The sequence below is a fragment of the Sitophilus oryzae genome, unplaced genomic scaffold (assembly GCF_002938485.1).
Source record: "Sitophilus oryzae breed Bouriz unplaced genomic scaffold, Soryzae_2.0 scaffold_1396_pilon_pilon, whole genome shotgun sequence".
NCBI lineage: Eukaryota > Metazoa > Arthropoda > Insecta > Coleoptera > Curculionidae > Sitophilus > Sitophilus oryzae.
Window position 1 is genome coordinate 11,008,539 of NW_022146055.1, and position 22,550 is coordinate 11,031,088.

The window sequence follows — 22,550 nt, forward strand, 5'->3', positions numbered from 1 at the left end:
TTCTACATGAACAGAGAAGGCCAGTAGTTCAATAAAAAGACCATATAATGAGCCATAAAGGAAAATGGATAAGCAAGAATTATTCCCAACAAAGTGAAAGAGGTTATTGGTTTAAGGCTTTATTTCGTTTGTTTTTGGTCTTACTTAAGTAAATATGTATTGACTGTTGGTTAAGGGTTTTATATTTATTTTGTACTACTTATGTTACTAACCTGTATAATGTGGTATTGTTTATTGTTAAAATGATTGTATTGTATTGTTGTAATTACTGTATTTTCTTGACATAGAACAGCCATAAGTTTCTGATAAGAAACTGCAACATTCTAATAAAGTCTGTGATTATTAGAACTATAAGTGTTTTTTTATTTCTAATATGTTACAGTAATTAAGCTAACAAATTTTCCCAAAATGTTTATTTCCCCATGAAAATGTGATTCAATTTAAGAACTGATATTTTAATAAAAGATTTGAGAGTAGAATCTACATATATAAAATGCTAATGTTTATCTGTGTCGTCTCTACTGAAGTAATGACTTGCTCTAGAAAGTTGCTATTTTTACTAAAAGATAGCTAATTGACTCTTCTAAAAACTGCCGTCGCCGGACTTTTTGTTTTTCATTTAATTAAAAAAAAATAAAAAGTATTTTTTTTCTGATGTCGTGGCGGATGCGCCAGGCTTCAACTAGTTTGAGAATAATGAGCTCTCTCCAAGTAAAGCTATGGTTCTCACTTATGCATCAAATTAGATAGTGATCATGCAATCTGCAAATGAAACAATTTTTAATTTACACCAATAATCAATGCAACTTTGACTAAAATCACTTTAGTAAGGCTAATCACTAGGCTTTATAGGTATATTACCAAATATCAGCCAGATATAGATCAATTTTTAAATATAGCCATATTTCTAAAAATAGTCAAAAACTATAAAAAACAAAATGAACAACCAAAACAGTCAACTACTGTTAACAATTTCGCATAATAAAAGTATTGTCTGTGATTACTGTTCGATTCTCGATTATTCCTAATGTTCAAAATTCCCGCAAAGCGGTTCTCGCCGAACAAAACCGAACTCTCCGTGTAGGATCCGAATGCTTCCGAGGTTTTGGTGAGTTTTAGTGTCGTCTGGAATGGACTAGTACATACGAGAACATTCGAAAACCTTCTCTACGCACCTAACGATCTATGGACAATTCTAGAGTTCTTTACCTCTCGGTATAAAAGCCGGCGGCGCTGGCGGCCTACAGGGGGCAGTTATAAATATACCAGTGCAGTTGACGCGCTAAAATTCAAAATAAATTCTTAGTTATAAATCGTTTGTAAATAGTTCTATAAGTCTTTTATCGTTATTGTTTTTGTTAATTAGTGTTAAATAAATAGTGTTTAAATAAATTGTGACTTTCTATCCACACGAAACCGAGGAAAAACGTAACAATAATAACATTTTTCAGGATTGTCAAGTTGACGTTAAAGTTAGGTTATTAGGTGGTTGTCATAAATCATAAATAAAAACATAGATTATTGAAATTATTTAATAAGAATAAAGGTATTTTACGGCAGATCCGAAGAGATTTTACTTAAAGGTATTTTATAAACCTTCTCAGTCAGAATATTAACTCCCCTGTTTATTATTTCAGTTAAAGGGACGTAAGAACTATAGGAAGTGAATTTTTGTTTTCATGTTTTGACGATATCTGAGAGTTCCTAGAATTATCAAGATTATTGAATAATTATAGTTGTTTAATAAGTGAAATTAATAGAAGACTTGGAAATAGGGGAATGCGTTTCATGTTATAGTTGATAGATCACTAGATAATTTATGAAAATTTATATATAAAGATTTCTAATCACAACCAAACCAAACCAAACAATCCTCTGAGGGAAAAAGAAATACTGAAAACCTCATTAAATATACTTTATTAAAAATAACAACATACAAAAGTCATCCATGCAAACTGTAATAATCAGAACATTATCCACATTATACCTTTTTTAAAATTTGTGTTCACACTCCTGTCAGGAAAGCCAAAAATGTTTGTTTAAATATTAACTTATTTTAAATTCCCAGAAACACATCAGAATATGTCACAACCACAACTATAGGTTTGGAATCAGTACTAAATTTTATACCTAGTGACGCGTCAACTAACAAGTATAGGATAAAAAAGAATTATTAATATAGAGTGTACTATACGATGTCCTTCTGCTTATTTACGAAATGACTTTCATTTCAAATGTGAGGAATACCAGTTAAATAAAACATAATTTTTGGTTTGGTTTGGTGTTTGATATTCTAACTACATCTATTACAAACCTTAAGTGCTTTTAGTGAGTAACTGTATTTTTTACTAGCGACTTCGTTCGCGTCGAATTAATCCTTGGTAATGGTGATGATAAAGCAAAGCAAGCATTTCCATTGACATAAAAACTGGATAAATTTTTCTCACATTTATGTCAGCATGAGAAAAAACAATATGGCGATATTATTATATAACTTGGTAATATTTGAGGGGTAGTTTCTTCTCGTTGGAATTTGACTTTTGAAAAATCCGTTTGCCAAAAATAAGCTTTTTACGTCAAGCAGTTTAAGCAGAATCGTGGTTAAGAAATTACCTAACTTTTTGGAACACTCTGTATGATTTTTTAAAAAATTTCAAAATATGTAAAAAAACCAAATAATTAATATAAGTTTTAATCTATTTATTATCATATAAATATTACAAATCTGAAAATTACTGATACGAGGAAACTTCTCAAAATAATAATTAGAGACCTTATTACAAACATCTGGACTAATTAATTTTCACGAATTTGTGGACTAGTCAATGTTTTCTAATACGTTTTTAAGCGTTTTACACATTTTCTGAATATCTTCCAGCCTATTCCTCAGTTCTTGATCGGTGAAAAGATTATTTATAAGTATATAATTAGTACTGCAGACTGCAGGTTAAATAAAAGAACAAAATCAAGTAGAATTTGTGAATAAAAACTCAAAAAATAATGAAAATATTTAGAAAAAGTAACCGTAAACGTCAGTCAGTCAAGTGTCAGAGTTCAATTAGATTTACCACAGATTATCAATTTGAACGATTTGAACTACAGTCGATTCCAGTCTAGAGATTTTCGTTTTTTAAGCCTCCCATACTGAAGTCCGCCATATTGGGAAGTTTTAGGTGAAAACAAGTATACTTAACGTAAATAACGGTTAAAATCAAAACTGTGGTTAAATATGTTACACTGTATAAAACAAAATTGTTTTCTATTCGATAGTAACTTTTTTGAATACCTTGATACGGACATTATTATATGACAAGGATAAGGATACCGAGCACTAAATCGACTTCGACCGGTCTAGAGCTATCGGCAATTTCAGCAGCGACTATCTATATCTACGATGGTCGTAGTCGCCGGTTGCTGGCCGGGCCGGAGTCGATTCAGTGCGCAGTGTTATGTTTATTTCTATGTAATGTGAAAACTGCCGATAGCTCTTAGTTAAGTGGACCGGGTGAAGTCGATTCAGTGCGATTTCTCTTTTAGTGTCTTAACAAAATTTAACGTCGATAATTTCATCTCGAAATTAAATAATTTCTTATTATAAATAAGAATAATTATAATAATGACAATACCTTTCCAGAATGATGTACTAGCACTGGTCACTGTATTTCCATGATCTGTACTGTAATGTATACGACAGTGATACACATATACGACCAGTTGCAGACAGAGAGACAAAATAAAAAACGGCATACAGTGTTGCCGGTTCTATATCTAAGTTGTTTAAGAATGTGTTAGAATCTATTATAGCTGTAGTGAAATGAGCAGCTAATTGTAAAAAATAAAGTTCCAACCGTAGATGCAAAAATTTTCCTAAACGCCTACTTGCTTGTGCGGTTTGAAATTTTATTGCTGCAAAATCCAGCAATACCGCATATAGAATAAATGTATCAACCTAACTTTTATCTATTTTTAATACATTTGATTTTTGATTTAACTTGTCTACATCACCGTCTTATACGTTAAAATCCAGACCACGAAGTTTCGATGACCAGAGCAGTATATTTGTCATATACAAGAAATAATTCAACTACACATTCTCAATTGTATTGTAACTTGTATGATGACTATGTAACTTGTATGATGACTACATGTGCTACATGTAGTAATAATTCCCACCATGTTATATGGAAGCGAAACCTGGATGCCGTACCGCCGACACATGAAAGCATTAAACAAGTTGCAACAGAGACATTTTAGACAACTCTTAAGAATAAAATGGTTCTATCATGTCTCAAACGTATCGGTCCTTGAAAAAGCTAACTACGAGAGTATTGAAGTCATGATTACAAAGTCCCGCTTAAGATCCCGCTGGTCACGTATGCAGAATGCTAGAAAACCGCATACCAAAATATCTGCTTTACTGTGAGCTTGTAGACGGTAAGAGAAGATGAAGAGAAGAACTCAAAAGGTACAATGATATTTTCCATGAAAACTTAAAGGGGATTAACATGCAGAATGAGTGGGAAGAAGCAGCTCACAATAGAACTGAATGAAGAAGAATTGTAAACCCAGTTAACAGAGACAACCTAAAAGTAAAGAGGCAACAAAGCAATGAGATTTTTGAATGTCCAGAGTGCGGTACACAGATAACATCACGTATCGGGCTTTTCAGCCACAGAAAAGCTCATGAAAGAAAACGCCTTGAGTGACCATCTGATGCATACCATGACGAATACTCGTCAGCGAGTAATGGCAGTATTACTACATGTAACACCTTTCATGTAACTGGTTTCAGTTATTCTATAGTTGAAAAACTGAAAATTATGCATTTCCGCAGAATATTTTTTGTGACTTTCTATTTGGAAAGGGTTCCAAATTCTAAATAATCGAAAATTTCTTACATAACTGGTTTCAGCTAAAGGATAGGTGAGCCCTAATATCTGAAAGAATTTTAACCATATACTAAAAGTCCCCATTTAAAGACTAGTGAATTAAATATCATTCGGATTAAGTACTAAAAAAGGATATATACCGAAAACAAGATACAAGATCGACAAAGGCTACTTTACCGTATAAATGCGGAACATCTGAAAAGAACCAGTTTTTCCCATTTACGAGGTAAGTATTGTATAACGATAATCTTAAATTGTTTTACAATGGAAACGGTAAAGAATCGTAAAATAGGCATTCGATATACTGCAATAACAAATTGTGCAATTCTACAGTTACAATATTAAAAAGAGCATGAATAGGGACAATAATATTACTACATATTCAATGGTTGTACTAGTTGTTCGTCTTAGAAACATGCAATATCCATTCTCTTGTTCAGTTTTCAATTTATATTCTTTTTACAGTGATGTTCTTAAAATTTCAGTTATAAATTTTCAATTTAATGTTTTAAGAGACAATTTCGCTAGTCCGAAAAAGCAGCAAAATAAGCATTCGGCATTTAACAGTTTATGTAAAACTAGCTAGGTATTTTTACACAAATGAAGAAGAAAATTAAAGATAAAGGATTATACTATATCCGTATTGCACCACATTTTTAGACAACTTCTTTATTTTTAAGATTTTGATGGTCAAACATCAACAAAATATTCCTTATGTTTGGACTAAATTTTCTCGAAAATAAAGACATAATTTAAAATTCCGTTACAATACGGAAATAGATTAAAGTTTTATGATTACAGTGATATATAATTTTATATGATTTTGTAACAAAAATTATAACCTGGGGTTCGTAACGAAAATTTGACTAAGTGAATTGAAATACCAAGTGTGTGGTATCAAATTATTCGTAAGAAACGGCTTTTTCGAAATATGCTAATGAGCCACCCTAATTCCATTTGAAAAAATTGAGATATGACTAAATATACGATTTGGGCATTTTCTAACTGGGCAGGACAAGACACTATATAAAAACATTAGATGATCAAATCTATTTTTTCAAGGATTCTTAATTAAGAATTACTTACTGGTTTTAACATAGCCATGGCCCTCTAGATTGAATTTTAAAATCCGATTTTTTATTAAGCGAGAATGTCAAAAGTTGATATAATATGATATGTCATTCTATTCATAATGTCATTTTCTAATGAATAAAGTAAAAAAATACCGAGGGTGCCATTTAAAAATCAAAACAGTAAGTGACCAAAAACAATTGAATACGTCAATCAATTCTAATTTATGTCGTATAGTAACGTACCAAATCTCATTGTTTTATCTGCAAAAATAAAAAAGTTATAGGGGTGAGCCACTTTTGAAACGCACCCGGTATAATTTAATGTAGCTACCAAATGCCAAAATTTTCGAAGTGAATTCCACGCTTAATTTCAACGTTAACAACAATTGTAATGGAAATGTCCCTTTACAAACATAACTGAACCTTTACAAAAGTGCATTTTATTCAAAGGAAAAAGGAAGTGCCTTAAATTGGTTATTTGCTCGGGTTTGTCTTTTTTTTCAACATAAAAATTGGGTGTAAAATAATACACTTTATGTAGGGTTTTTGAAATGAAAAGGTGCGTTTCCATCAAGCGCGCATAATGTTTGCAAATGTTCGCGAATTATCAGTAATATTTGCAAACACATTTATTTGTCCGGTGGATTATTAGAAGGTTTGCAAACGTTATTTAGAAGGTTTGCAAACGTTCGCGAACGGTCGCAAACCGATTGGCGATGTTTCGGCCGATGTCGGTACATCAAAGAGATTTGCTGTTTGTACGCGTTTTGTGGAAACAGGTTTAAACGAAACTTTTTTTTTAAAACAGGGACCATTTGAATTTGAACGTGTCATTTTGTGTGGTTCTTTTAAACTGTCAATGATAGCTTCACACACCCCTGGAATAATTCTTGATATAAGTGGCTTCGAAACTCTAAAGAGATACATAAGGCTGTTGTATGAATCTCCGGTGGCTAAAAACCGAAGTGTTATAGCCAATCTCAGTTCCACAGGTATACAGTCTCTGTAATTTGTATCCTTTTTACCTATTTTAGGACCGATTAACGATATTAAGTATCGAAAGTCTTCTTGTGAAATTCTAGAGAAATTCCTAAATAGACCACTTTATCTGTTGTTATATCACGAATCAGTTGTACTGAGTTTCTCGTTTTCAATAAGTAGGACGTCCAAAACCTATGTTTTCTTTTCTTTTTTTTTTTCATAGTCTCCTTTTTTTTCAAAACACACAGTATAATAAAAGCAGCGGCATTTACAAAAGCTGTTTTTCGCGGAGCTATTTTGTGCAAATATTCCGGATCGTTGACAAATGTTCACAAACTCACTGTTAATTCGCGAATTCTTATCTTGTTCAAAAAGAGAAAAATTGAAACGAACCAATATTTGCAAACGTTTTCAAATATTCACAAATAGTTGCGAATGTTTGTTTGTCAATGTTTTTTGGTGGAAACGCACCTAAAAAGATGGAGGTTTAAAAACACAAAGGTGGTGTTAACTTACTAATAGAGAAAAGCGCTGCAAGCAAAAGAATCTTTTGCGACCCTACCCAATATTTTTTTAACAGTGATATTTAACTGTGATATATCGAAAAAATATTTAATTAATTATTATATTTCATTAGCCAAATGCAAAATGGTTAAAAAATTATTATGGTCTCATATATCTTGAAAAGCCGAATAATCAGGAAAACACCACATTTCATTAATGAAAGTTGTGGTAACTTTTTTTATTTTGAAAACAAAGTTTTAGATTAAACTAATATGGTTTAAAGGTCATGTTGAAATATTAAAAGTTAAACTGAATAGAAAAAATTGGCGCGGGGAGACACGTATAGCCGCCCATTCTAAAATATGTTAATATCTCGAAAATTACGACTTTGACTGATTTTGATGTGATTACAAATTTTGTTGCAAATATTATTCCTAATCTTAATTTGAAAACCGCGTTTCGCTAGCTACTGTAATTTTGGAGTTACGACTTTTTAAAATTTTTAACCCCCTCCCATACCCCCTTACCAACCCCCCACCCCCACCAAAAACTAATGGCCAGATTCTCTGGTGCCACATTATTTTTGTGCCAAATTTGGTTAAAATCGGTTCAGCGGTTTTTGAGTTATCGTGTTACAGACGGACAGACACCATGAAAATATTTTGTATTTAGGTCATTTATGACCCAAGTAACTCATTTTGAGTGAAATTAAAAAAAAAATTTTTTTGCCGATCCTAATAGCCTATCATACCTATTGGTATGGTCGGCTAAAAATAGAAAATTATATTCATATTATGATTCCTTAGTTCAAAAAAATAGTATATTATTCAACCAGCATATCGTCCCATTGCTGCCAAAAGTCACTAACTTACTTTTTATTGCTTCCGAGAAAAATGCGTAAGATGCGTAAGATTGCATAAAGATGTTATAGTTAGTAACTATTCGGTATTAAAATAAAACATAAATAGCCAGAAATCGTAGTTAATGACTTTTGCAATCGATTCTCCGATTCAAAACATAGTTAGTGATTGAATTTGGTTGTTCGGAAAAATGTTAGTTAGTGACTTTTGGCAGCTATAGGACGATATAATGGTGGCTGTTATTCACGCGGATGAAGTTTACACGAGCCGCAGGCGAGTGTCATAAATCATCCAGTCAGTAACAGCCATTATATGCGAGTATAATACTATATTTTATTCAGGACTATCAAAAAAATTTAGATAATATTAATATAAGTTTTTATTTTTAATAAACAAATTTTGAAACACCCCATAAGTAAATACAAAAAATAACATTGAAAACTTCAAATTTTTAAATCGAATTTTAGAATGCAAAAAGTGACATTTAAAATTTCAAATTTTTAAATCGGATTTTAGAGTAGAAGATAAGGGAATTTTAACATTGTTTCTTCGTAATGGTGTTTAATAATTTGTTTACATGTCGAGACTTATCAAAAAGGATAAAATATTTTAAAAATCTTATGACACGAAAAACAACTTTTGGAACACCCCATAGATGAATGCAAAAAGTGACATTAAAAACTTCAAATTTTTAAATCGAATTTCAGAGTAGAAAATTAGGGAATTTTAACATTTCTTTTTTCATATTGGTGTTTATTAATTTGTTTACATGGCGAGATATAATATAAGAGGACGTTTAAGCAGCAAAAAATATTTTAACAATCTCCTGACAAGAAAAACAACTTTTTGAAACACCCCACATAGATGAATGCAAAAAGTGACATTGATAACTTCAAATAGCTCTTTGTTTGGAGATTGGATCGAGATATCCGTGGAAGCGGTGAATAATGAAACCATTATTCACTAGTGAATAATGAATATTATTATTATTTCATAAACTCATGTATAATAATCAAATTATAGACGAGTCGTGGATAAACTCCTTTTTACTCGCAAAACCTTGGGCGCGTTTTTAGAATTCTACAGCAAGCAATAGAAATATTACGCGTCTTTAAACTTGTCAACAAATTATTTCAATTATAATTTGCTACCAATTAAACTTTCATTACAATAAAAATTTTTCTGTAATCCAATTATAATCAAATAAAAACAAATAATATAACCAAGATTTACTTACAATTAGTGGAATATGGTAGAAAAGGTAACACACGATCAGCACCGGATGCATAGTCTCCAACCCTGTCCTCTTAATTTCCACCTCATCCTCCTCATCTTGTTGTTGTTTAATTATACAGGGTCGACGTGAGTTCGTCGAGCTGACAGTAGTAGAATTATTGGACAGGACGTCGCTGTTACTGAACTGGCTGTTGACCCAGGTGTCTTTGTTGTTGCAATAGTTGTTATTGTCTTTCCTGCTAACCGTGTACGTGTCGTAGAAACCCCGGTTCTCGTTCACGTTCGCGTTGATACCGTGAAAATTGTTACTCAACTCGCTCAGATCGGAATTGCTCTTTTTGATGTAATCGAACCCGTCCTTCTTGATTTTGTAATAATTAAAGCATATGATTAGGAAGCAGATCAGCGAAATGGAAGCAAGGAAAACGTGCAGGACAATGATGAAAACGTTGAATTTGATGTCGAGTTCGAAAGGAAGAAAGGCGCAAGGACTGATTTCGAAACTGTCCGCGAAAACGTTACTCATGCCGCCGTCTTTTTGAGCGAGAATGGCCGCTACACCCACGCAAGCGCATAGGGTCGTTAAGCAAAATAAATGATAAATTATATGAGTTGACGTGAGAAAATTTCGTAAACTTTGACTTTTTCTATGCAGTTTGGTAGAAAACAAACCGATGACAGCGATGGAAGTTAAACTCGAAGCTTGAAACGTATGTATCGAATTGAAAATCCACGTGACGATGCTGCAATAGTCCGTGTTGAATTCGTTATAGTTAGAGATGATTGCCAGGGTGTACGTTAGTATAGTAATGTTTCTGAGAATGCTGACGATTAGGACTGCCACGATCGGTATGTCGTAAGCTCCCCATTTTTTTCGATTTTTGTGAAAAATTACGACGGTCCAGCAAAGGAGAATTATTATTATCGGTAGAGCTATTATTGCGGCCAGCTGTTCGGCTGAGTATTTCAGCATGGTAGTTGTTGTCGCTGAATCTGAAAATAAAAGAAAAATATGCTATTAAATCCAATATTTTATATTTTTCTATATTGTAACTATTGCTATTAGTAAAATAAAAGACTAATTCACCACAATGCAGTGGACGCACACTTCGCTAACTATATGCGGTACCAATTAAACTTTTCGTTACATAATAGAAGGAAAGATTTTTAAATTCTTTGTTGCCGACAATGGACATATTCGGCTCCGGGCTGACTAACTGAATTTAAATTTCCCGCTGGGGATTCAGGTGATACCTATGCTATAAAAAATGTCAAGTTGCCATATTTATTTACTTATTTCCTGACATTGTCATTCGTTTTGACACTTTAATTTTGTATTACGAGTTTTTGGTTTAAATAAATAGTGTTGTGATGCTTTAAGCTTAAAAATGTCTACTAGCAGACCTTGTAGTCGAACACTGTTCTTTTTAGAACCTCTTTTAGTGCGAAATGTACAGGGTTGGTCAAATTGGACGCTTTTAAAGGGAAACATCCTTTTCTATAGGAGATAGACGAAAACTAATATCGGTGTCTGGAGCTCAATTTTTATCAAAAACATGATGGTGAAAACCGCACATTGATATCTGTAACCGTTTCGGAGTTACGGGGTGTTTTTCAAAAATGTGCATTTTTAATATATCGCTGTAACTTCTTTGCTATGGAAAATTTTGTATTTTTGTGAAAACATTTTCAAAGCACCTTTTTACGTAGAATTTAATGGTTTAAGTATAATTTCTTTAAAATTAATAATTTAAGAATTATCAACAGAAAATTTGATTGTTTATATTGGACACCCTGTATATTTTTAATTCATTGAAAAGAATTTAAAATTACCTTTCCAAAAATATAGCATACTTGATATTTAGCTCGATTCCTCTTCGAGAGTTTTTAAAAATTCGCCCACTTTGAATAAGTAGGCTTTGAACGGCGCCGGCGCTGGCTATAATGCGAGAAAATCTAGCTGTGAACAGCAATTAAAACAAAAATAATATTTGCAATGGGACATGCAGAATTTTATAACAATTTAAACTATATTTAATAATATCAACACATGTAAAATTTTATCTAATAACAATTAAATTAATAGCAAACCAAGACATGAGATTTTGCTTCAGGTGTTTGACATGTCGACCGTCTTCTGTTATGGACAGACGGTGCTGTTTTTGAACATTTCTCGCGGAATTCATTAACTCAATGGGGGTAAAAGATACCCTCGCATAACCACTAAGTACTTCAATTCTTGTCTAGATTATACGGGCAATTTAAAAATAAGAACCTTTATTCTTCCGCAAAGATAAAAATCCACTAAGATTATCAGGCACTAAGTCCAGCGGCGTCGGCAACCAACGGCTGGGATCTTGGTTAGCTATTTAATTATTCCCGAAATTGGCTGCAAAAATTTGCTGCTAACTTCAGCGTACTGAGACGGTGCCCCGTCTTGCTAGAAAAATATGTTTTCGAGTTTCATTAGGAGCAGATCATCAATAAGGAATCCAAAGCCTACTAGCACAGAATATCTAGCTACGCAATGCATAGCTAGATATTCTGTGCTACTAGTTAAAAGTGGCGAAATTATAAAAAATCTGTATTTCGAAGGGAACTATAACAAAATATCAATTGTGCTATATTTTTGGAAAGGTAATTTTAAGTTCTTTTCGTCCGAAATAAAACTCAATTTTTCTATTGATAACTCTTAAATTATTAGTTTTAAAAAAAATATACTTAAACCATTAAATTCTACGTAAAAAGGTGCTTTGGATCTGTTTTTACAAAAATAGAAAATTTTTCATAGCAAAAAAGTTACAGCGATTTGTTAAAAATGCACATTTTTGAGAAACACCCCATAACTCATAAACGGTAACAGATATCGATGCGAGGTTTTCACCTTCGTGTTTTAGATAAAAATTGAGCTCCAGACACCGATATTAGTTTTCGTCTATCTCCTACAGAAAAGGGTGTTTCCCTTTAAAAGCGTCGAATTTGACCCACCCTGTACAAGCTTAAAGGATGCTTCACGCTATACCGTGACTGGTCCGAGCCGTGCGTCGGTGAAGACACGGCCAAACATTGTCAAGTGTTCTTTACACATATACATTCATGCCAGGCCGAGCACGACCCGAGCTTCGCTGGAACTCGTCGGTGCCCCGTCACAGAAATGTCGCCACGTTGCGGAAAGCATGTATGTACTTTTCCTGGTGCCCCATGATATAAACAAAGTACACTTTTTATCATGTCTGTAGTAGGTAGTGAATCTTACAGTAGTATTTAATGACAGGGAATACATAGAATTGGACAATGAAAGGATGTAATGAAGAAGATAGGTCCTTCATCTTGCCCTTTGAGCAGGTGTTGTTCTTTCTTCATCAACTGTAATTAGTGCCAATTCCACTTGCGAGAACTGTGGCATTGTTCATATTAAATCTTCGTGTGTCTATGGGGCTGTGTTTTATAATATATTCGGAACTAATACAAGCTCCGTTATCAATTCGGTGTTGCATAAACAGACGGCTCGGACGTGGCTCGGTGTCTACTGCACAGAACGTGCCCGGCTCGGACACGGTCCGGTGTACTGTGAATCATCCTTAATAGGTGGTAAAAAAACGGTGCCGGTCAAGTTTAATCATATGACTAAAAGGATCATCAGCAGATGATTAAATTAAAATAATATCTGATAATGCTTCCAATTTATATGAACTACTTCCAACTTCAGCTGTAAATTGACAGTTGAAGAGACCAACAATAATATTTTCTTGATTTTGGTCTTGCAGTTAATAAGTAATCTTGGTATTGGTCTTGGTTTTGCAGGGTCCAGTCTTGGTCTTGATTTTAGTTTTGCTGGAAGACTCTTGCAAGTCTTGCATCTTTTTAATATATTTTTACTAGAGGCACTTTCTACATAGAAGTATTTATAAATAATGTTTTTTTTTAATTTAATACACATAAAACTGCATTTTTTAAATTTAATGGAAAAACCAGCATTAGTTTCTTTAAAATGTTTATGCAATATTGCTGTTGGAGGCTAGAACCTTTGGTGTGATAACAGCAAAAAAAAACTAATCCACCACAATACACCAAAACACTTTACTTTTGCATCATGTTAGCCTTATGTTAGCATCATCAGCAGATGATTGAAACTCTTTAAAAAGTGGTGTATTGTGTTGGATTAGTGTTTCTGTTTATGCCTTTCAAATGTGGTGCTACCGGAGAATACTTAAGATTTCTTGGACCGGACATACAAGCAACGAGAAAGTTCTTGGACAGCTGAACAAAGATTGGGAACTGTTAACCACTATCAAGGCCAGAAAGGTTAGCTACTTCGGACATATAGGTAATGCGTGGCACCAAATATTATATTCCTCGTTTGATTATTTAAGTAAAAGTCGACGGTAGGAGATGGGTAGGTCAAAAGAAACTGCCATGGCTCAGAAATATACGAAACCGGGCCGGTCTGGGGGTGGAGAGGCTGTTTCATGCAGTAGAAGCTAGAGAACTCTTCCACGAAATAGTCATGGAGATCTCCAACGCCTGAAGACAGGCATGGCACCGCAAGAAGAAGAATAGTCGGGAAACAGTGGCGGATACAGAGGGGGACCATGGGAGCAATAAGCCCCCCTAAAATCTATAAATTGGGTTAAATATTAGGCTTTTGGGTTAAACATAGCGCTCTAAAAAGCATATTCTACATTACTTTTTATTTGGACCCCCCTAAAATCAATTCCTGTATCCGCCCCTGTCGGGAAAGCACTATTTATAGTAACGCATAACAATAATTTTTAAGAAATAAGTAATTTCGTATATACAGGGCGGGAGTCTTAAATAAGTGCAAATATTTTTTAGGGGTAGTATATTTCTACACCAGAAACATGATTATGAGGGTTTTTTTGCAAATAAAAATTAAAATTTGAAATTTTCTGAAAAATTTTATGGATTTTTTTAAATTTTTAGTTAAAAACGTAATTTTTTGATAATATTGCAACATAGTAGATTAATTTTACAAAAAATAAAATCCAGAAAAGATTATTTAATAAAAATTTAATTTAAATTATAAAAAATAATTTAATTTCATAAATACTTAATTAGTTAAAAAATAAGATGCAATAATGTAAAAAATAAAGGATAATCTAATAAAATTTCTTTGTACTTCAAACACGTTTTTTTTGTCCCGCATTCCTCCATTTTATTTGCTCGATTCGAGCTTTTATGTCGGAACCAGGACATTTACAAGAAAAAAGCGACCACTGCAACTCGTTCTCAGTACTAATAAAAACATTTTAATAGTAATCTCGGTTTCAGTTCTGATGCGAATGTACCGCAAAACGCCGCGACCTTATCTAAAATCTAACAGTTTTCGAAGAAAAAGCTCAGAGTAATAACTAAAAGAGGAAATAATATTAATATGTGACATTTACTACAAAATAAATAATTAAATATTGAAAAGTTGATATGTTAAATCCGTAATTTCAACTTTTTAGAGAATATTTTTTTTAATGCGATTAAGGAAAACTTATATAACGTCTTTAATGTTCTAATGTTCTATTGATGCTTTCAAAACTCTTAACGGTCAAACTATATTGAAGGATAGTCAGAAGATGGGAAAATATGAACCATTGTTATAAGACGAAAATTAGAAAAAAGAAGTAAAATATTTTTTAAGATGCTCGTAGATCAATGGCTGAGGACTGTGGTGTGAAATCTGAGTAAGAAAAAATGTTACAGCAATTACAAGAAATGCTAAACAAATATACCTGGGCATACGGGGCTTTGGGCTTTAAGCTGAACATCGATAAAACCAAAATCACGTGGACTCTCCTGGAAAATCATAACAATGTTGTACAAATCGGAGTAAACATGTACAAATCGGAGAAAACATGTAGCAGAATTCAATTACCTCGGCATGGCAGTTTGATTTCGGAAAAGGCCAATATCGATTCTGAAATTCAGCACAGAATTAGCAGTGCCTCAAGAGCATTCTGGAAATTAAAAGATATAGTTTTCTACTTAAGAAACTTCCAGTTTACTCAGCAATAATAACCCCCATTATGTTATATAAGAGCGAAACCTGTGTGCAGTACCGCCGGCACATGAACGCATTAAACAAGTTGCAATAGACACCTTAAACAACTGTTCATCAAGAATCAAACATTACCACCATCTATCAGTCCTTAAAAAAGCTAGCTGCGAGAGCGTTGAAGTCATGATTACTAAATCCCGCTTAAGATGGGCTGGTCACGCATGGAGGAAAACCGTCTACCTAAATTTCTTCTTTAGGGTGAGCTTATAGACGCTAAGAAGTAACCGTGTGGATAACTCAAAAAGTTACAAGTATATTTTCCATGAAAACTTAAAGGGGAGAAGCATGTAAAATCAGTGAGAGGAAGTAGCGGAAAATAGAACGCAATGGAGAAGAATTGTAAACTCAGTTAACACGGATAATCAAAAAGTAAAGAGGCAACAAAGTAATGAGATTTTTGAATGTCCGGAGTGCGAATAAAAATAACATCACGGATCGGGTTTTTCAGTCACAAAAAGGCTCTCGAAAGGAAACTCCTTGCGTAACCATCTTCTGATGCGTGTCAAGTACTCGTCAACGAGTAATTGCAGTAGTAGTAGTAGTAGAAATCTCAGTAAAGAAAGTACGCCCCATCAAAATTACTCATGAAAGCAAAACGTATAGATGTTAGTTAACTGACGATACTTTACGCACATTTCACTCTTTTTCCATTTAGCAATTTTTTTAGGATTATTGCATTATTGCCTACTGAATAGCGAATACTTCAACTTTGTCCTCCAGCAATCCTACAACCTCCAGCAATAAACGAAACAGCTGTCAGGTTACTTTAAAGGCGGCCACAGACCTCGTTGTTTTTTAGCAGTTTTAATCGTTGATTATGAATGACGAAATACATGGGCATAGAAGACTTTCAAGAGAAGTATCACATCATCATATTATTTTAGACTAATTATGAAAAGAAATGATTCTATTTTCTTTAGTACTCTGAGTATAAAGTGCATACACACCCTGACATTGTAAGAAAATAGAACGCACCCGAGCAACTCTGCAGAAATGCATCTGTATGTGTGTATTAATTTCACTTTCACTTCGTGCATTTAAATTTTTAACGGTACCCCCGATACGCTAGAACGAAAAACCATAACAGTAACTCCTATACGATACAAAACAAGCAAATATTGTTAAATCGGAGTAAATTTTACGCTATGGTGAATCATGGATATCATGATATAAGGAGAACGTAATATTTTGATGTATCTGTGAACAACATGAGTATGTAACATTCAGTAATATACAAGTTTTAAATTTATTTAAAATAGGCTATAAAACAAGATGTCTTCTTGAATACACCAGTCTTCAAGAAATCTTTGTCATCAGGTCATTAGTAATAATAATGATATATGATAATCCACCGCAAACTGAGTTTATTAATTAAAGTTGATATATTTATATACAGTTTGCTAAAAAAAACAAGGAAATAGGGCTAAAAATAAAAAATATAACATTTTAAACATGGGCAAAACTTTTTCGGGGGCGTTTTTTTGCATCTGAGTGTATGTACAGTGTACAGGGTGGGTAGAGAGTTCTACAGGGTGTCCCCAAAAGAAGTTATATATCAAAGTTGTGTTTTTGTAATGGAAGACTCTATATATTAATTGATTTTTGGATTCTGGGAGAAAAATAAAGGTGAGTTTTATAAGAGAAGTATATGACTAAAATGTAAGGTTTTTGACATATTTAAAATTTTTAAAAATAAAGAATAATTTTTAAATTACAATAAAAGCTACCTAAATTGGAATTTACCCGGTATAGCCCAATATGTAGTTAAATTAACTATTGTACTTTAAATCAAATTAAAACTTGATCCAAAAAGTTATACAGGGTGAGAAAAAATTAATATTGAACATTGGCTACCTGTAAAAGCATGTTACTCTTTTATTTTAAACGGAACACCCAGTATATTATTTCGATATTCAATGGAGAATGCGTCTCTTCAAAATACTATTAAGGTTGCCTACCCCTCAAACAAAGATTTTCCTAGATATTTTCATTTACATGATTTGATCTGAGTAGATCTTTATTACCTATTTGATAAAATCTAGGTGGCTGTGATACGTCTGACGTTACTTCAACATAGCCATCTAATTAGTCCAACTTTAACAACTAGTTATCATTTTGTATTAGTTAAAACAAAAAAATTTCTCAGAAATTTGCCTAAAATGCAAACTTATCCTACATGAGACAATCGATATGATTATATTAGTTGGGGAATGCAATGTACATTCACCAATTAATAGAATACTTAAATACTCCTGATTTTATCTAGTCTGTTTTTTTTTGACGGGGATATGTTAAAGACAGTGTTTAAAAAACTCGACCAACTATTGTCGACAACATGAGAGAAATTATTGTAGCTGCTTTTCGATGTCTTTTAAAATGAAAAGATCCTTTTGAAAAGACAATCATCATTTTATGCAGTTAACAGGAAAGGAAGCATTTTGAGCATTTGATTTCATCTAGCTAATTTTTGTCACATAATTATAGGTTTATATCTAGTTTTAATTGTATGCTTTAAACGTGTATCTTTTTATTACCATTGAGTATTTTACTCTACAATCTTTAATTTTTGTTAAATTAACAAAAGGTGTATCACAGTCGCCGTAGATTTTTTTAAATAATAAAGATCTACTGACGCAAAATCATAAAAATTAAAATATCTAGGAAAATCTTTCGCTGAGGGGTAGGCAACCTTAATAATATTTTGAAGATATATAAATTCCCCATTAACCACTGGAATAATATACTGTGTATTCCGTTTAAAATAAAGGAGTATCTTGCTTTTAAAAGTGACTAATATTCCATATTAATTTTGTCACACACTGTATCACTTTTCGGGACAAATTTCAATTTGGTTCAATATACATCGGTTACTGTAATTAAATATCAGGCTATACAAGATCAACTAAAATTGATGTAGCTGTTATCGAAATTTAAAATTTACTCTTCATTTCCACAAAATGTGAAATATGTCAAAATCCTTAGATTTTAGGTATATGCTTCTTTAATAAAACTCATCTTTATTTTTTTCCTAGAATCCGAAAATCAATTAAAATATAGGGTGTTCCGTTGGAAAAAACACAACTTTGATGAGTAACTTTTTGGGGACACCCTGTATAATTCTATATATTTTTATAAAATGCTTTCAGTTAACCTACATACATATGCTGCCAAAATTTCATTTCGATATAAACTACCGTTCTCCTTGGAGCTTCCGCGGCCTATGAGAGGCACCACATAAAAATCCATAAAATTACATCTTTTCTAACAAAACTTTGATTATATACTTTTACAGTGACTGTTGAAATACAACTAAAAAACTGCTTGTTAAGACGGCTACTGGCACATATCCACGACAAGGTTGGTTTCTCTTTAAAAATGCTAAGTCAACGTGTCACTTTTTGTATTGCAAAACCTTCGGCTCGCTTAACAGATTTCATGTTTGAAATTATGTATTAATTAGCAATATAAATAATAATAATTTAGCCAAACACTAACGTAATTTTCTTTTCGATCTATTTGGACATAGGTGTATATGTATATTTACATTCTTTACGCAAATTATAGTTAGTATTAATTGTATAGTTGGTGCTAGACTGTAAAATAATTATATTAAATCTGCTTCAGATAAAATGAAAGTATAGCTCGAAAGGAAAATCGTATAAGGTAAGCACTCGATAGGAGAAAACTAATTTTAAATTATATTAATAACTTGAAAAATTAAAATATTTCAGAAGAAATTTTACCGTTGGAATGCGAAAAGCATTTTTTTTTCTTATATGTATTTCTATATAGAGAGAGATATCTTTCTAAGACTATACTGGGTGATGCATCGGCATTGGAAATATAGGATGCAAATTTTGAACTGTTGCTTAATAAATATTGGCTCCCCTGTTCGTAAATATGTTTACTAAAGGTCTGCGTATGCTTAATACACTTGTCAAATTTGAATAATTTTTGACAAGCCGTTTTTTTGAAGTTTTTTTGAACTGAAGAAAAATTGCATTTTGCAGTATATCGTCATTCAAGTAGCGTCAATGATTTTTTCTTAAACTAATATTTATTATTATTTATACAGTATGCTTTCGAATTCTCTTTACAAGACGAAAAACTTTTTATTATTGACATGTTGAGAAAAATACATTCTTCATTAAAATGTTTGCTTGTTCTAAAAGCATTAATCCCATTTAGGCTTTTCCATATTTTCATACGGTTTTAGAGGAAATTAAAAAAAAATGAGAATATGTTTGAATTTTTGTAAGATGCTTGAAGTCCTGAAAATAAAAAGCGTTTCTTTGGTATCTAATATAATTTAGTTCTCATTCTTTATAGATAACTAGAGCGTGTACCAGCGACTTCGTTCGCGTCGAATTAATCATTTGTAATGGTGATGATAAAGCAAAGCAAGAATTTTCATTAACATACAAACTGGATAAAATTTTCTCACATTTATGTCAGCATGCGAGGAAAACAATATGGCGATATTATTATATAACTTGGTAACATTTGAGGGGTAGTTTCATCTCGTTGGAATTTGACTTTCGAAAAATCCGTTTGCCAAAAATAAGCTTTTTACGGCAAGCAGTTTAAGTAGAATCGTGGTTAAGAAATTACCCAACTTTTTGGAACACCCTGTATGATTTTTTAAAAAATTTCAAAATATGTAAAAAAACAAATTAATTATGCTTGTCCAAGGGTTTTCCCGAAAGACTAACCGTTTTTTAAATAACAAATATTGTAATATTTGAGGGGCTTTTTCATCCTCTTGGAATTTGAGATTCGAGAAATCCCTCCTTATTGAACCTCTACACCCCACAGTCAATCCGTTTGCCAAAAATCAGCTTTAAACGTCAAACAGTTTAAGCAGAATCATGATTACTCAATGGTCATATTTTATGAAACACCCTGTATAAATTTATAAAAAATCTTAAAATATGTAAAAAAACAAAATAAAATATACGTGTTTAAGAGTTTTTCCGTAAAACTCACCGGTTTTTAAATAAAAAATATTTTAATATTTGAGGGATAGTTTCACCCCCTTAGAATTCGAGTTTCGAAAAATCCCTTCTTATCGAACCTCTACACCCTAAAGTCAATCTGTTTTCTAAAAATCAGCTTTTTACGTCAAAAGCTTTAAGCAGGATCGTGATTAATCAATGACCAGATTTTTTGAAACACCCTGTATACATTTTTAAAAAATCTTAAAATATGTAAAAAACAAAATAAAATATAAATGTTTAAGCGTTTTTTCGGAAACTTGACCGCTTTTTAAATAAAAAAATATTGTAATATTTGAGGGGTGGTTTCACCCTCTTGGAACTGGAATTTCGAAAAATCCCTTCTTATCGAACCTCTACACCCTAAAATCAACCTGTATGCCAAACTTGAGCTTCTTACGTTCAGTGGTTTGAGCAGGATCGTGATTAATCAGGATGTCAGTCGCTTAAGGATTTTATATATTAGTATAGATGCTTTCGAATTCTCTTTACAAGACGTTTTAGAGGAAATAAAAAAAATGAAAATATGTTTGAATTTTTGTAAGATGCTTGAAGTCCTGAAAATAAAAAGCGTTTCTTTGGTAATATAATTTAGTTCTCATTCTTTAATAAATAATTACATGGTTATTATTAATTTTGATTAAAGTCTTTTTTTTTCACTGTTGTTTAACATTTTTACAGTATCTATAACATTTTCCGATAACTATTATCACTCTTCTTTCCGTAGTATTGAACTAAATAAATTTTGTGCTTCTTTAACATTTTAAAACAGCAAAAAATATGACGTTAATTAGAATTGTATCAATAACAATCTGTCAAAAAATGAAAAAGAAATTATAATAATAGCCATATTTTAATGTTTTTTTTTTAATTTTTTTCTGAAGAAGTATAGAAATTTGGAAAAGTACAAACGGGATTAACAATTTTAGAACAAGCACATTTTTTTTATGAAGAATTCATTTTTGTCAAAATGTCAATAATAAAAAAGTTTTTCCTCTTGTAAAGACAATCCGAGGACATACTATATAGGGTTTCACTACTTGACTTGACTTGAAATCAAGTCAAGTTCAAGTCAAATAGTTACAATTTCAAGTACTTGAAAAGTCAAGAAATTGATCACAACTACTTGATTTTTGTCAAGCTACTTGATTACTTCACTTTGTATTAAGCTTCATTTGATATTTTTAATCAACCACAATATCCTACAATTGTAAACTTTATACCCCGCTGGCAAGCGAACCTTTGGGTCGGCATTTACATGTATAGGAGTGGGTCGTTATGGCAATCGAGTAAGTCGAAGTAAGCAAAAATACAAAGTATTTATTACATAACTACTTAATCTGACGCTAGATTCCATGCGCTTGGGAAAATACTCGCCTTCTGTCTTTATTCAGTACATCTTATTTTACTAAGTGTGTTGGGCGTACTCTTCGTACACATGAAAACCGGCACCCAAGACCAGAAATGCCGACCCTTAGTTATTATTTATTCATTAGAATAAATAATAATATAAAGTTTAATATTTTTGTTTTTTTTTCTACAACATTAGTTGTTGCTAAATTCTAATGTAACAAGAATCGCGGATTAAAACAACAATAAAAAACAAATAAAGTAAGAAACTATTTATTAATGTAAATAGATAATAATAACGTAAATATAGATTATCCTTAAAGATTTAATAAAACTGAAAGACTACTACTTTAGCTGGATATGAACAGTATAAATATGGCATACCCGTGATATCATGAGACTTAGACGTCATGACATACACGTCATGACAGACGGAAAGACGGGGCCACGTCTCTATTTGTTTTGCCCGTGAATAAATTAAATTGTTATAGAGGCACACTAAAGTTACATACTATCATGCTGGAAACTAGAAACTAAATGGAAGCCTAACCTTGAATTTTGACATTTTTCTGTTGTCTTTTGCCGGTGGCTTG

General features: G+C 32.3%; 1 protein-coding gene across 1 annotated transcript in view; it reads right to left on the reverse strand.

Moving 5' to 3' along the window:
- LOC115876039 (probable serine/threonine-protein kinase ndrD) overlaps positions 1–22,550 on the reverse strand; it is a 171,433-nt gene that overhangs the window by 91,250 nt on the left and 57,633 nt on the right. The window contains exon 2 of the mRNA XM_030891713.1: positions 9,545–10,536. Within this exon, the coding sequence (XP_030747573.1) occupies positions 9,545–10,516 (972 nt within the window). The 5' untranslated portion in view covers positions 10,517–10,536. The remainder of the gene's footprint in view (positions 1–9,544; positions 10,537–22,550) is intronic.